The sequence below is a fragment of the Lichenostomus cassidix genome, chromosome 1, assembly GCF_008360975.1.
Source record: "Lichenostomus cassidix isolate B80296 chromosome 1, HeHo_3.0, whole genome shotgun sequence".
Classification (NCBI taxonomy): Eukaryota; Metazoa; Chordata; class Aves; order Passeriformes; family Meliphagidae; genus Lichenostomus; species Lichenostomus cassidix.
The window spans coordinates 3,305,215-3,320,188 of record NC_139479.1 but is presented as its reverse complement, the minus strand read 5'-3'; the positions used below and the strand labels follow the sequence as shown (position 1 = coordinate 3,320,188).

General features: G+C 42.1%; 1 protein-coding gene across 1 annotated transcript in view; it reads left to right on the top strand.

The window, feature by feature from the left end:
- DSCAM (DS cell adhesion molecule) overlaps positions 1-14,974 on the top strand; it is a 414,994-nt gene that overhangs the window by 350,048 nt on the left and 49,972 nt on the right. The window contains exons 21-23 of the mRNA XM_085040271.1: positions 6,246-6,399; positions 13,818-13,935; positions 14,754-14,917. Coding sequence (XP_084896397.1) covers positions 6,246-6,399; positions 13,818-13,935; positions 14,754-14,917 — 436 coding nt within the window. The remainder of the gene's footprint in view (positions 1-6,245; positions 6,400-13,817; positions 13,936-14,753; positions 14,918-14,974) is intronic.

Below are 14,974 nucleotides of genomic sequence, written 5' to 3'. Positions count from 1 at the left end.
AGAGGAAATGGCCTCAAACTGCACCAGGAAAGGTTCAGGTTGGACATCAGGAAGAATTTCTCCATGGAAAGGGTGCTCAGGCCTTGGCAGGAGCTGCCCAGGAAGGTTTGCAGTCCCCATCCCTGCAGGTGTCCCAGGAAGGCCTGGCTGTGGCACTCAGTGCTCTGGGCTGGGGACAAGGTGGCCATTGGGCACAGCTGGGACTCCATGGACTGGGAGGGCTTTTCCAGCCTTACTGATCTTGGGGTTCTTGATTCTGTGGATTTGCAGGATTTTCCCGCCAGTGTGAAGGGAGGGATGTGCCTCTGTTCTTCCCAAAATTTCCATCTGAAACTTTATAACATTTCAGTTCCTCACTTAAGGGGAAAAAAAATTACAATGCTATATGGCAGCTGCATTCACTTTGTGCACGGCTTCTGTTTCCAACAATTACCTTCAGTAATGCTGAGTGAAAAACAGATGCCACATTTCAAAACATGAGCCAACACCTGAACAGAAACCATTGTTAGACCCAAGTGGCAGCCAAGAGTCTAACTGGAGTCCATGGTCCAGGACTGGTGGTTATTTGGAGCTTTCACAGTCTGTCCATCTGTGAAAGGAAGTCAAAAGCCAGCAATCCCCAAGAAAAGTACAATTTGTGACCTCAGGCAGATTTTCACATCTTTAGGGAGTTCACTGAGAGGGCACATCAGTGGCCTCTCTGCTCTGCTCAGGGATGCAGAACTTGAAGTTCATTCTCTATAAATACAGAGATGTATTCTTTTTGTATTACCCCAGTTTCCTTCCAGGTGGAAACAACTTATTGCAGCCCCCATTACTGGGTAACTTGTTAGTCCAGCAGACTCTAAAAACATGATTTTTAGAATAAAACATCACAGTAGTCTGCCCTTCAAGTTCTGTGTTCAGTTCTGGGCCACTCACTTCAAAAAGGAATTTGAGGGGCTACAGCATGTCCAAACAAGGATGAAAGAGCTGCTGTAGGATCTAGGAAACACATCCTACAAGGAGCTGGGGCTGTTCAGCCTGGAGAAAAGAAGGCTTGGGAGGGATTTCATTGCTTTCCATAGCTCCCTGGCAGGATGCTGTAGGGCAGAAGGGGCTTTGTCTTTTCTGCTCTGTTTCAAGTGAAAGGATGAGCAGAAATGGCCTGAAGTTGCACCTGAGGAGGTTCAGATTTGATATTAGAATTTAAAATTTCACTGGAAGAGTGGTGAGGCCTTGGAATGAGTTGCCCAGGGAGGTTTGCAGTCCCTGTCTCTGGCAGTGTTCAGGAGGTGTCTGGATGTGGCCCTTGGGGACATGGTTGGGGTGATGCTGGTGCTGGGTGATGGTGGAACTGGATGGTCTTGAAGTTCTCTCCCAACCTTGATGATTCTGTGGTTTCCAGAAGCAGCAAATGCCTGAGCTAGAGCAGGATAGACAATTGTGTGATGGAGCTGTACAAAGAGATGGAGACCTTTGTGTTTTTACAGTGTAGAATTGAAGACTTTAATCCCTGATGAGGCTCAGTGCTTGCTGTGAGCCTCATCTGCACCAGGGATCAAACAGGGCACAAGGAGGAGCACCTGGCCCTGAGAGGATGAGATGGTCACTGCTGTCATTCTGCACTGCTTAACATGAGCCCCTCCACAGCAGATTTGTTTGGGAAAGAGCTATTTAGAGCAGCAGAAAACCGAGCTGGAAATCAAGTTAAAAATCAATGTGGGTCGTTGGGATGGAGTGTTCAACTCGCTGCCTGGCTCTCTCCCATTTCACAGTGGACACGAGCCCAGAGGATGGATGTTTGTTGAGAGAAACTATGCAAACACCATTTCACTGATTCAGATCAGACCAAATATAACAAACTCAGTGCTGTTCTGTGGGAGGTTGCAAAGCCAGGGGCTCGTTGTTGTGGGCAGGAGGGAGCAGCCTGAGTGTCTCTCCTGAGTCCAATTCTGTTCCGTGGTTCCATTACTGACCTGGATAATGAAATAAAGAGGCTGCCTGTTAAATTAGAAAGAGGTATAAGGCTGGGAGGAATTGCATGTACACAGGAGACAGAACCAGAATTCAGGCAGATCTTGATGAAGTGGGAAATTGGACTGGAAAAAGTTGGATAAAATTTAACAAGGAAATGGGCACTCTGAATAACCAGCTGCAGAAGTACTGGGTAGAGAGCAATTGGTTTGATTCTTCAGAAGAGGGTTTTGAGGTTACTGTGCCTCCCAAGACGAGCATTAACAGCCTTTATAATCCTGTCATGAAAAGCCAAATGAGAATCCCTGGAATTGTTGAATACAGGTTTGGAAACTGTGAGAAAGCTTTGGACCATCTTTAGACAGTCTGAAGGATAAAAGTAGGTATTATTAGACAAACTGATAGAGAAAATGGGTTTTCTGGACAATGTTGAAAGCACCAGAGTTATTTAGTTGTAAAAAGATAAGGGTACTGGTGGGGAAAAGGAACGATAAAACTTCATGTAGATTAAAGGCTGGTGCAAAGATCAAGGTAATAATCTATTCTTCATGTTCCTAATAGACTGGAAAAGAAGCTATGGGCTGAAACTGCAGCAGGAAACTCAAGCTAGATTAAAAAAAACGATTTCTAATCATGAGATTAGTTAAGCAATGGAATAGGTTGTGCAGCCTAGGGAGTTGAAAAATCTCCTTTTATTGTAAGTCTTCAAAATCAGGTTGGAGGAACATCTGTTTGAAATTGTACAAACACGGGTGAACCTGGTTTAAAAAAGAAAGATAGACTCAGGTGATCTCTTGGATTCCTCCAAGCTCTGTTTTCAGATGATGCCATATTTCCTACCTAAAATTGCAGTGAAAGCACCTATCCCACTCTAGGAAGTATATATATTTATATTTCATTTTCAGGATGAGCCAGCCAATACAGAGGTAACCAAGTTGTAAATGCTCTTCCTTCACAACACACACCACAAGCCTGGGATGTTTCCTGCTTTTCACTCACATCCTTAAAATCTCTATATGGCTTTCCCAGTTCACTTCCAGGTTTCCTGCAACTTGCAGAGAATGGGAACATAGAGATCTGTAGTTCACTTGTCAGAAGTTGTGTACAACCAGTTGTAAGCAAGGTGAAAGGCTTCCTTTCACTAAATAACCTTCCAGCCCACAGAAAATGCTGTTGTCTTAACTCCCTGATTGCTTGGAAAACTGTTAGAAATGTGTTTTTTTCTATAACACTGTTTTGAATTTTACCCAGGTTGTGTTAAAAAACACAATAAACAAACCAACAAATAGAAGTAACAATCAAAACTAGAAGCCAGAGGGATCAGAGTTTGTGCACATTACCTATTAAATTGTGCTTTAAAGGAGTCAGAAATGCCAGGAGGTGGCAATCTGTTTCAAAGTGTGTGAAGGAATGCACATCAATAGGGCTGAAGTTGCAGAGGAAAATTATGTTCCCTGCATTGGCTGTTCCTCTTGCCATTGCCTGGTTTGGGAAGTAGATTGACTGCATCCTGATAAAGGACTTTGATTTAATTTTATTCTTCACAACCCTTGCTGGCTTTTCAGAGACTGTTCTCTCTCTCTGTCCTTCTTAGACAGTGAGCTAAAGACAAAAGAAAAATTAACCCATCATCTATAAGCTGAAGAAAAATAGCAGTTAGGAAAAAAAAAAAATCCCCTGAGCAAGCATGTTACTGCTTCTAAGATTGAACAGCAGTTTATGTTTTATACTGGCACATGCACAGGCCAATATGTGACAAGGTGACATTCCTTTAAAATAGTTCTTATTTCAATTGTTTAATCTTCTCTTTGCTGACAAAGCTGCCTTTTTTCTTCTTGTGTAATCAAAGTCTCTGGCATGTTAGGCTAATTGAAATGACAGGCAAAAGTTTAAAGTAAAATCGATTCTTTGTCACTGAAGCATCCCCAAGTGTTTAAAAAGGGAATGTGAGCTGAGGAAACACAAGATGTGTGTTAACCAGTTAGAAACCAAAATCTTTTGCTATAGCAGTTTGTTTTAGGAAAATGAGAGTTGTTAATTCAGTGAAGATGCATTTAACAGATTTGAATTAATTCTGAGAATAATTGATTTTACATTGGAAATAGCCACAAATGCAAATGTGTGAGTGATGCTGGGGGAAGAAAGAAATTGAAAACAAGGCATTTTAAAAGCTTTAGAGCAGAAAATTCTGCTATTTGTCCATCTTTGGAGTTCCAGTGAGAAAGAGCTGACAGCTGCTGGAATGAAAGTTAGCAATGAGGAATTCTGTGATGTTTAGCTGTTCCTAAATTCTGTATCCATGTCCCATGTCTGTAGGTGGCTTAAAAAGAACCTGTGCTAGGTAACTGCATTAATGAGTAGAGCCCAAGTGCCAGAGACAGCCTGGCCTGTTTGACTTTCAAATTACCCGTAGGAAATGCTGCCTCATGAATATTAAATTTCAGCCTCCTGTGCCATGATCAATACATTAATTTTTATGTGTGACCTCACAAAGATCCAGCCTGTCAAGCCACGGGCATTTGTCCAATATTCTTGTGTAAATGTCAAGGCAGATGGTTCTCAAAACCTGCTGCAATATTTCACATAATAATAAAGGTGTCTGGCTGCACTGACCTCTTCATATCAGAAGTGGGAACCCAGGCAAATGCTGGCTAAACAGGACAAACTAACTTGGCTTTTTGACAAGCAATGGAGCAGCAAGGTGGGAGAGAAAATATGGCAAAGTTCCCCTTTAGGCTTGTTCTGAGCCTGGGGAAGCTCAGCTGGAGCAAATCAGTCTTCCCAGAAAAGTCAGTCTCCATGGAAAAAGCAGAATATGTTCTTGTAGAAGCCTTTGCATGGTCTGTGAAGGGAATCGAGGTGCCTGGCTTAGATACAGATGTCTTCACTCTGGATTTCAAATGTGAGAGGAGATGAACTCCCCTCTTCCCCTGGCTGTAGGAGATGCCAGCTCCAGAACAGAGAAGTGCAGTGACCCATTCAGCAGCTGAGACTGTCTGCCAGTTCACATGGAGAGGTGTTTAATGATACCTCAGAAACATCTCTTATTTATTTGGAATTCACTTTGAAAGACTACATATTCCAATGTTTTCAGGTCAATGTGCCTTTTGAAATGCTAATCAGGTGGAATTGGCCTTTACCACAAGCAGATATTTGTATATCAAAGAGATTCCTTGCACACTTTTTGTCAGTCCGAACCAAGTTTAGATTACATTGATGCATTATTTTTAATGCTGATTCCTGCTAAAATCTTCTTTTCTACGTCATTAACCTTCTAATTATTTTTAGCCTAGTGTTAGTTAGCCGTTACCAGGCTCAGCATTGCACAGGGAAGTGAGTATTATTCATTCCAATGGTTCATTACCCCTCTGTTTTTACGTGCAGGCATCACTAAGCCCGTGTCAGAAATAAAAGTAGCAATATTGAGCACTGTAACGCTGATCAGAGCTGAGGTTTCCCCTCTCAAACTTCTTGAGGAGGATGTGTCAAGGCTCCCAAAGCCGCCTGGAGGGATCTATGTGTTCCTCCACACCTTTCCCTGCCCAGGTTGCTCCAAGCAGGATGCAGAATCTCTCATGGATGAACAAGGACTGCAGAGCAGCTGGTTGGCTCTGCTGCAGCCCTTGGGCCCAGGCACTTGAGTGACAGAGGAGAGACTGAACTGGCATTTCTTCCAGCACTTGTCCTTCCCTGCTAATGCAGCCAACTGGCTGAGATGACCTTCAGCTGGGAGTCTTTGAATGGAAGTAATTTCGTGATTAAACAAAACTAGACTTGGGGGAAGTTTGAACAGTCTACTGCAGAACACGGTTTTATTCCTTGGTTTGCTCCGCTGCTGAAGGGAGAAACCACCAAAACCCAGGAATAAGGAACACCAAAGGTTCTAGGTCACAAAATTAGTAAACTCTAGATTTCACAGCAGATGCAGGACTGAATCCTCCGTTGGGAAAGTTTTGTGTAGCGCTGAGTCAGTTTGTCAGAATTACTGATGCTAAAATTTAGCCATATTTGTTCACTTCCATTGTTTATCCAGCCCTGTACAAATAAATGGCACATAAAAGTCCTAATCTGAATAAAACCAATCTGTAAACAAGACACAGGCACAAATTCACTGAATATGAATGGATTGCAACAAGTTACTGTGTCTGCTCCGTTCATTGCCATCTGCCATCTGTTTGGAGCAATTGATACTCATCCGAAGAGCCCTGAAGTAACAGCCTTTGTAGCACTCACACTTTCTCCAAATACTGCTTATTTTAGCCTGGAAACATTTGTCTCTCCCACCACAGGTGATCAGCGAGTTTGAAGCCTCTCCCGACTCATTTTCCTACAGAATCCCCAACCTGAGCCGGAATCGCCAGTACAGCGTGTGGGTGGTGGCCGTGACCGCCGCGGGCAGAGGCAACAGCAGCGAGATCATCACCGTGGAGCCGCTGGCCAAAGGTACAGTGACAGCTGCTCAGAGCCTCTGCAGTGGCAATTGCTGTCAGAATTACACGTGGCCCCTCTGTGCCTCTCTGCTCGCCGAGGGTGGGATTTGTCAGGAGCGAGTTCGGTTCCCTGCGAAAAGCGAGGTGACAAGTCGCGGATAATTGCTCGAGCTTTTGCTGGAGTCAGCAGAGAGGGGATGATGTGCTCCTCTAGGGGGTAACTCATCCAGCCTACCTTAGAAGGGAATAGATTGCTTTTTGGAGCAGTTTTTATCTTCAGTTGTTGGGTACAGGGGGTTTGCAGATGATGCCTCTCCCCCTCTGAATATGATTTTCTTGCAGTACAAGGTAACTTCTTTATCACTCCTCTCCTTAGTAATATCTCTTGTGTACTCCACAAGTACCATCTTCTGTATAAAATGGTCTGATTAACATATCTAAACTCTGAACAATTGTTCTCTACTTGCATTAGCTTTGAAGTTTGCTGCTTCTATTTCAGATATGATGAAAGGATAATGTGCCTCAAATCTTGAATATTTATTTCCAGCTGTATTAGTTGTTCTATTAAAAGATATTGCTGGGGCCTATGAATTCTGCCTTGTGAGATGTGATGCTTGCAACGTTAGAGAACCTTGGCTTGGAAGTGGAGGCCTAACATTTTGAACAGCAAAGTGAGAAGAGTCCCATCCTACTCAATCTCTACATGGGGTTTTCAGGCTGATTTATTTTTTTACCATTCAACTTGGTACCATTGCAGCCTGTGCCAGTATGGGCAGAGTAATGCACAGATCCCTAGAGCTGCAAAGTTAGATACATTTAATTGGCTTTACCGTTTTACAAGCCTGCTAATTCTTCACTTGGGTGTTTAATGATGTAAAGATGTAAAATGAAGTGTCTAGTGTGTTATGATGACAGATTCTTTCTGAAAAGGCTTTGGAGAAGTTCAGCCTACTGCCACCAGCATGAAAGTACTTTCTGCATGAAAGAGCAAACTCCATCAGCATGGGAAATCTCCCTGTTCTGACCTGTCTAGGTGGCAGATCAGCAGTTTGATCAGAGCTGTTATCCTGGGTGGCATGAAAAGCTGTTTGGGCAGAGCATTGAGGGAGGGGATTCTGTCCCTGTGCCCCTCTGCCCAGGTGAGAGCTCACCTGCAGAGCTGCTCCAGCCCTGGGGCTCAGCACAGCAAGGAGCTGGAGCTGCTGGAGAGAGTGCAGAGGAGGCAGCAGGATGAGCAGAGGGATGGAGCAGCTCTGCTGGGAGGAAAGGCTGGCAGAGCTGGGATTGTTCAGCCTGGAGAGGAGAAGCTTTGGGGTGACCTCATTGTGGCCTTTTGGTGCCTGAAGGAGCTGCAGGAAACCTGGAGAGAGACAATTGCCAAGGGCTGCAGGGACAGGACACAGGGAATGGCTGCAAACTGAAAGACAGTGGGTTTAGATTGGATATTAGGAAAAAAATCTTTCTTGTGAGGATGGGGAGGTCCTGGTCCAGGTTGCTAAGAGATTTTGTGGCTGCCCCTGGATCCCTGGCAATGTCCAAGGCTAGGCTGGATGGGGCTTGGAGTAGCCTAGGATAGCGGCCCATGGCAGGGGGTTTGAATTGGATGATTTTAACCTGCCTTCCATCCCAAAACCTTCTAGGATTCAGTGATTATCATGGATGGCAGTGCTGATTTTGGAGGGTACTCTTTGAACACATGACAGTTTCCCAGTGTGAAGAAGCTGCAAAAAGGGTTCCTCAGGCTTGTGTTGGGAACTTTCAAGTCTTTCTTCTGCCACTTTTCTGGGCTAAAGCTGTCATCAGATGAGATGAATACTTTTCAGCACTGCTGTGAGAAGCCTGTTGTAACTATGGCATTACTAGTGTAGATCACAATGGCAGATTTATCAGGGTAAATACAGGGAGGTTCTAGCAAGGGAAGGAATCCTGGAATAAGCTGGGAAATTCTTGCTCTCCATATCAGTGCTTACAGGGTTTTTTCTACCAACTGGGTCACCTTTACATTCTGCTCCTTTCTGGCATTTTTTGTATAGTGTTTCAGAGGATCCTTTCTCTTAGTAGCTGCACAGTGTTAGTGGGATGACCAGAAGGATGTCTGAAAGGTCTTGAAAAGTCTGAAGGATCTGAAAAATCTGGAGCTTTTCCACTGTAGGATAAGTGCACACTGCACTGTGAATATCAGTGAGACCAAAGCTGTGATCCTAAAAGAGGAGTGTAAAGGACACCAGTGAAGGAAGATCATGAAAGAACAGCTCAGGGAAACAGGGCAAAGGTTTCAGTGTGCTCGTCCTTTTGGCTGTCACCTGTGTGTAATGGATGTGTGGTGATGAAAAGAAAATGGGAAACAAAAATAGGCATAAAAATAGATGCTTGAATAAGAGCAAAAATAATTAGACATGGTGCAATGGTAATAGATTGAGGCTGCAGGCAAACCCTGCACAAAATGCACTGGAAGCTCTCTTTTTCCATGCCCTATGCATTTTTTTTAAAAGAGGGAAATGTTCAAAGATGAACACAGATCAATTCAGTGCAAGCTCCAATACTCATAACCTCAAGTTACGAGGAATTGCAATGTGCAATTGCTCTCTGTTTGCCAAAAATTGGGAAGTTGCAACTTGACCCACATGGACTTAAACTGATCCAGCTTACCAGAATTAATTCTGCTCCTCTGAAGCTTATGTAACGTAATCCATGGTGACAAATAAGTGAACTTAAAAATAACTTTTATGAAAAGGCAAGATGACTTAAAAGAAAAAATAATTAATTACTTCAATACAGACAGGTCAGTCTGAAGAAGACTTTATTTCAAAGGACAATAGGATGTATCCAGTCAACCTTAGAGTTTGTAGTGATACTTCAATGTAAAGTCTGGATCAGATGATGCTCAGGAAAAGCCTCTTACATGCACTTAGGATTGTAAAAGTAATGAATAATCCATTTGTGGAGGTTTTGATGGACGCGAGGAATACTGATAGATAGCAATTTTGTGAACTTTGGATGTAGCTAGGTTAGAAATTACTGTATCACATACAAGATTTCCTTTATGAATGCTTCACTGGGCATTTTAGGGAGCTGGGAGAAAGTGGTGATCAGTGCTGAGGGCAGTGGCTGCACAAAGGAAGGATGAGCAGAGCTCATGGCCTCAAAAACCTTCCTCACCCCCACATCACAGGGTTAGAAGCACTTATAGCCTGATTTTACCATAAGTTTCCAATGCAAAAACATCCTGGGGGCCATTATTTTGTAGTTGTTTGCTTCCTTTTTTGTTTTTTTTTGCTCTTCTTTCTGCACAGTAACTGTCCAAGTAATGATACCATCATGACAGCTAATGAGAGTTAACTTTGAATTGAATTATGTCAACTTAATTATAACCCCTTTAAGAACTCCTTTGAGAACAATGAGAATGTCTAGATAGGGGTTTGATGTGAAATGGATAGTCCAATTTAAATGAAAGCTTAATTCAAGTTAACATTTCTTTCTTTCTTTAGTGTCTTCATTTCTCAGAACAGGTTGTTATTCTCTGTAATTAACTGACAGAAATAATAAAAAAAATCCCCAACAAACAGAAAATAATCATGGCAATGAAAGTTCAGCCTCCACGTAAGCAAGCTGTGCCCCTGCCCCTCAAATTACTCTTCGTTGCTGATTTGAAAGATGTGGGTTTAGCCTATCAAATATATTCAGGAGACAAAAAGCCTTGCATGCATTTGTTCCTCTGATTTACTGACCATGACTGATGGGGAATGGCATTTGCTGGTAGTATGATGATAACAGCTCCAGAGCTCTGGCAATCTGATCCTCTGGGGACACCTCTCTGACTTTTCTGTTGAGTTTCCCTTCTTTATTCAGGCTACCTGAGCATTAATTTTGAATAGATTTCCCCCTCAGTCTACGCTGCTTTATGTATTCAGTGTTTTTAAATAACATGTGGGGCTCACATGGCACTACACACTGATCTGTTTCTTTGATGATTCATCAGACTGGAATACATGGGATATTAGAAACAGAGAATCATGGAATGGTTTAGGTTGGAAAAGACCTAAAAATCATCCACTGCCATGAGCAGGGACACCTGGCACTGTCCCAGGCTGCTCCAAGCCCCAATGTCCAACCTGGCCTTGGACACTGCCAGGGATCCAGGGGCAGCCACAGCTTCTCTGGGAATTCTGTCCAAAGACCTCCCCATCCTCATTTGTGAGAAAGTAAATGAAAGAAACTCCTGACCCATGGTATTCACTGCTGGATCTTTTATTTGTTTGAAACTGAACTGCAGTGAGTTGTCATAGCTCCTATTCAGTTGTGTCCTCTAGAGGTAAAAAAGCCACGTGTGTTGCAGCCTCTTGCAAAGAATTTCTGCCCATTTCTATTTCTGTGGCAGTAAATGTAGGTTAGAGGATTTGTAATTTGAACAAACAAACATGCAGAAAACTGCATTAGCATGAGAGAGTGCACTGTTCTGTGAAGGAACTTCTTTATCTTCAATTAATAACTGGGTAATTTGTTAAAAAAATAGGAACAGACACAACCCTAATCCAGTGCTATGCCATCACATGTAAGGCTAGAGGGAAGTGTGTAGGCATGTGGGTAGCTTTGATAACAAAGAAATAAACCCTGCAGCTTACCCATATGATTCCAAAAATTCCCTTGACTCAAAAGGAAGAGATCTGTGAGATTCCAGGCTTTTTTACCTCATGAATACCTGTTCGAATTCCAAACCTATTGCTCTGAGATGGATTTCACTTGACATTTATTTTGTTTCTCGTTTTCTTTGTGCACCTTTTAGCAGTCTCAGGACATCAGAAGTAAAGCTATAAAGAAAATTGGGCTTGAAAAATTTCCTGCTGTGTTACCATCTCTTTTAAAAGCACTCAGTACATGGAAGGAATAAGAAAATACATAGAAAGCTGTGAATAGTTTCACAAAAATACTGCACTGTGCTTTTCTGATAAATTTCAGCGTTGCTGTCTATCATCTTACCACTGGCTTAGGCTTCTGTGAGATTTATGTTGCTTCCACACATCCCAGTGAAATGAGGGATGCAGGATATTGAAAACCAGGAGCTACAACAAAAATGTTGCCCTTTCAACAGCAGATGTCCAACCTATGATTCTTAAGGAAGAATTCATATTGAATTAACTATTAAAAACACTATTAAAAACAAAGGGATAATACAGAAGATTTGTTAACAGTGCTGCCATGCCATGAACAGCAGGATTCCTGTGTTCCACACATTTTGTCCTACAGGAACAGGCAACAGTGGGAAGCAGCTGGATATTTCAAGAGACATCAGAGATGTGGGAAGGCCAGGGAGAAATGATTAGTAGTTAACTTTAAATGAGTTTTCAGACTTCGTGCTGCAGAGGGAATTTAGCATGGGACAGGAACTGAGCAGTCCTGGTGCTCACAGGTGTGTTTTGTAGACAGACAGAGCTGACAGCATCTCCTGCTGCTTTTCAAAGATGGCTTGAGCCCCACAAGGCACCTCCTGCAGCAAAAACCTGGCACCACTGAGGATGAATGGGACTTGTAACACCAACTTCAGCAGAGTCAGCAGTTCACTCTGTCCCTGTGTGCACTGAGCAGCTTTCTGTTCGAGTTGCTTTGGTTAATTAGCCCATGGTGGGGTGGGATTGCCCTGACTGCATGCCAGACACCCACCAGAGCCTCTGTAATTTCCCTCTGCAGATGGACAGGGGAGAGAAAATATAACAAAGGGTTCATGAGTTGAGATGAGGACAGAGAGAGAGAGATCACTTACCAATACTGTCACAGGCAGAACAGTCGTGAATTAGAGATATTAATTGAATTTATTACTAATAAAATCAGAACAGGATAATGAGAAGAAAAATAAACCTCACAAACGCCTTGATCCTTGGCTGTTAGGAAAGTAATGTTGTCCCATTACCCAACTATCACTTTGTCTGTTGCCTAAATCTTTAAACAGCTGCTGGTGTTTTGGTTAAAATTTTGAGAAAAAAATCTCCTGAGAAGCTTGGCCTTCAACAGTGCTTGCAGAGAACACAGGCAACACAGTCCACACTGATTGTATAATCTATGAAATCTTTTCTTTTTGTGACTATCTCGAGTCCCATTGCAGCCTACTCAAGTAATTTTACTTAATTTTTCAAGGCTCGTTCTTTTATGCATGATTTTTTTTCCAGATTAACTGTCCCAGTTATATTTGATGCTGGGTCTCATTTTCATGTTTTCCTAATTGGTGCAAAATGGATTATTAAGTATAAATTCTGATCAGTGTGCACGACTGAAGCAGATCAGGACTAAAAATACAGAATTTTGTCCATCTATATTCAGTATGTGCCTTTAAAATATATATAGAGAGACCAACAGTGAATCTATTTCTATTAAGGTTCATTCTTGAGGAATAACTCTGCAATGTACTAATATATACATACATGAAGGTTTATTTTGCTTAATACCAAAATTGTTATAGCAAGACATATCAATAATTAATTTTTTTAAGACACCCATTTACTGTGGACACTTCTTGCTGGAATTCTGGAGAAAAGCATCACTTGGACATAATTTTCATCCATTATTTCTACTACAAAATATGTAAAAGTCAGTAAAGATGATAAATAACTGGTCTTGCTCTTTTTGTCTACAAAGACTCTTCCAATCCAGTGCCTCATCTCTCTTTTAGTAACTTGTCTTCCAGGTACTGAAACTGATACTTGTGCTTGAATAAATAGCTAATATTACTGTTGCCTTTCAGCTGATAGAAATATGATGCAGATACAGTTAAAAAGGGGTAAAAGGGTTTTACCTTGGTATTTTAATAGGATTTTAGGTGCACAGCTCTTCAAAGGTGGAACACGCCGAGATGCACACTCAGTGTAACACATATGCAATTTTATGGACCTTGCAAACTAGCATATTTGTCTAAAATCTCCCAATAAGAAAATTAATAAATGAAGCAATTTTTAATGAAATTTTAATGAAGTAAAATTGTCCTCTTGTTCTAGTCACCCCCCCTCCAAAGGAGGCTAGAGCCCAGTTTACAAAATATATTCCAGAGAGGTTTCAACCAAGGTTGAAGCCTCGAGTTTTGAGATAGTGTTGAGCTCTCTTGCCTCTTGCTTCAAATTCTTGGTCTTTTTGCTTTGCAGAATTCTAAAACTAAGCTCAAATATCAGACTACAAAAATTACAAGCATGTAGGCTAAGAGTACAAAGAGTGTATAAAGGGTACAAGAAAATATGAAAAGGGTAAAAAAATTTATAGAAGGGTATATAGAAAGAAAAGGCAAAAAATCGTCAGGTATCATTTCGAGTTAAAAGAAATTAGCATCCTAAATTAGCATTTTTAGATTGGTTTGGTTTCCCCCCTTGAATTGTGAGTGTCTCTATTTCCCTTCCAAGGGCTCTAGGAATGGCCACCTCACTCCTGTCTCTCTTGCTCTCTCTCTCCCAGCTCCTGCCAGGATCCTGACGTTCAGCGGGACGGTGACAACGCCCTGGATGAAGGACATTGTCCTCCCTTGCAAGGCTGTGGGGGACCCAGCTCCAACAGTCAAGTGGATGAAGGATAGGTAACCAGCAACTAAATGTATAGCTCAGAAAAATCCCATTTGCTAAAAATCCTGAGGGTTGTGGGGGGGGTGATCCTGAGTCATTGCCAGGAAGGAGAAGAACCATGTGTGGTTTGAATGTCACAGTAGATGAGGAGTTTAGAAATTCCTTAAACTAATTGGCTGTGGTGATTACAGGGCATCAAAAGGTGAAAAAAATAATGAAGTAGAGGGTAAAGGTAAACATTCAAAATGTAAAACTCAGGAGTCTTTTTTGTTTTATCTTCAGGCAGAGAGGAAGGTTTTATTCTGAGGGAGCAAAGTGCCTGAAGCACTGATTTGTGCTGAGATGGGCAGTAAATGTCTTGCATGTATTTAATTTTCCATTATTCTGTTTTCAACTTTAGTTTCACAGTCTGACAGAGCCACTTGGAAACACACACGGACAATAATTTTCATCCAAGCACTGTGTAAGCAGAGAAACTACAGTGCTATGAAACTACCTTTTGCATTGATATAAATATGCATTATTTTATAGGGTAAACATCATAGCCAGGAACTGCCTATACTTTCATTTCCGCACTTCTATGAAATAACAAGTTAAGGATGGAGTGAATTTCTGTTTTCACTCCCATTGGGTCCAGGAAAAGTGCATTTTTAAGCAAATGACAGGTATTTCCCAACACAAAATACTCCTTTGCTGCCTCATTAAAGGCACACACCCTGTCCCACAGCTTTCCTCTCTTTCCATGCTTAGCTGCTTCAAAAAAAAAAATCCACTTCTGAGTAATTTTGATTGTAACTTCTTTAATGTATGCACTTTGTTTCCTGTGAGGTAGTAACGGGACACCCAGCCTAGTGATGATTGATGGGCGAAGGAGCATCTTCAGCAACGGCAGCTTTGTCATCAGGACTGTGAAGGCAGAAGACTCTGGGTACTACAGCTGTGTGGCCAGCAACAACTGGGGATCAGATGAAATCATTCTGAATTTGCAGGTGCAAGGTAAGGCTGTTGGATCTACCTGGGAATTGTTACCACAGCTGTGAGGTGCTACTGGTG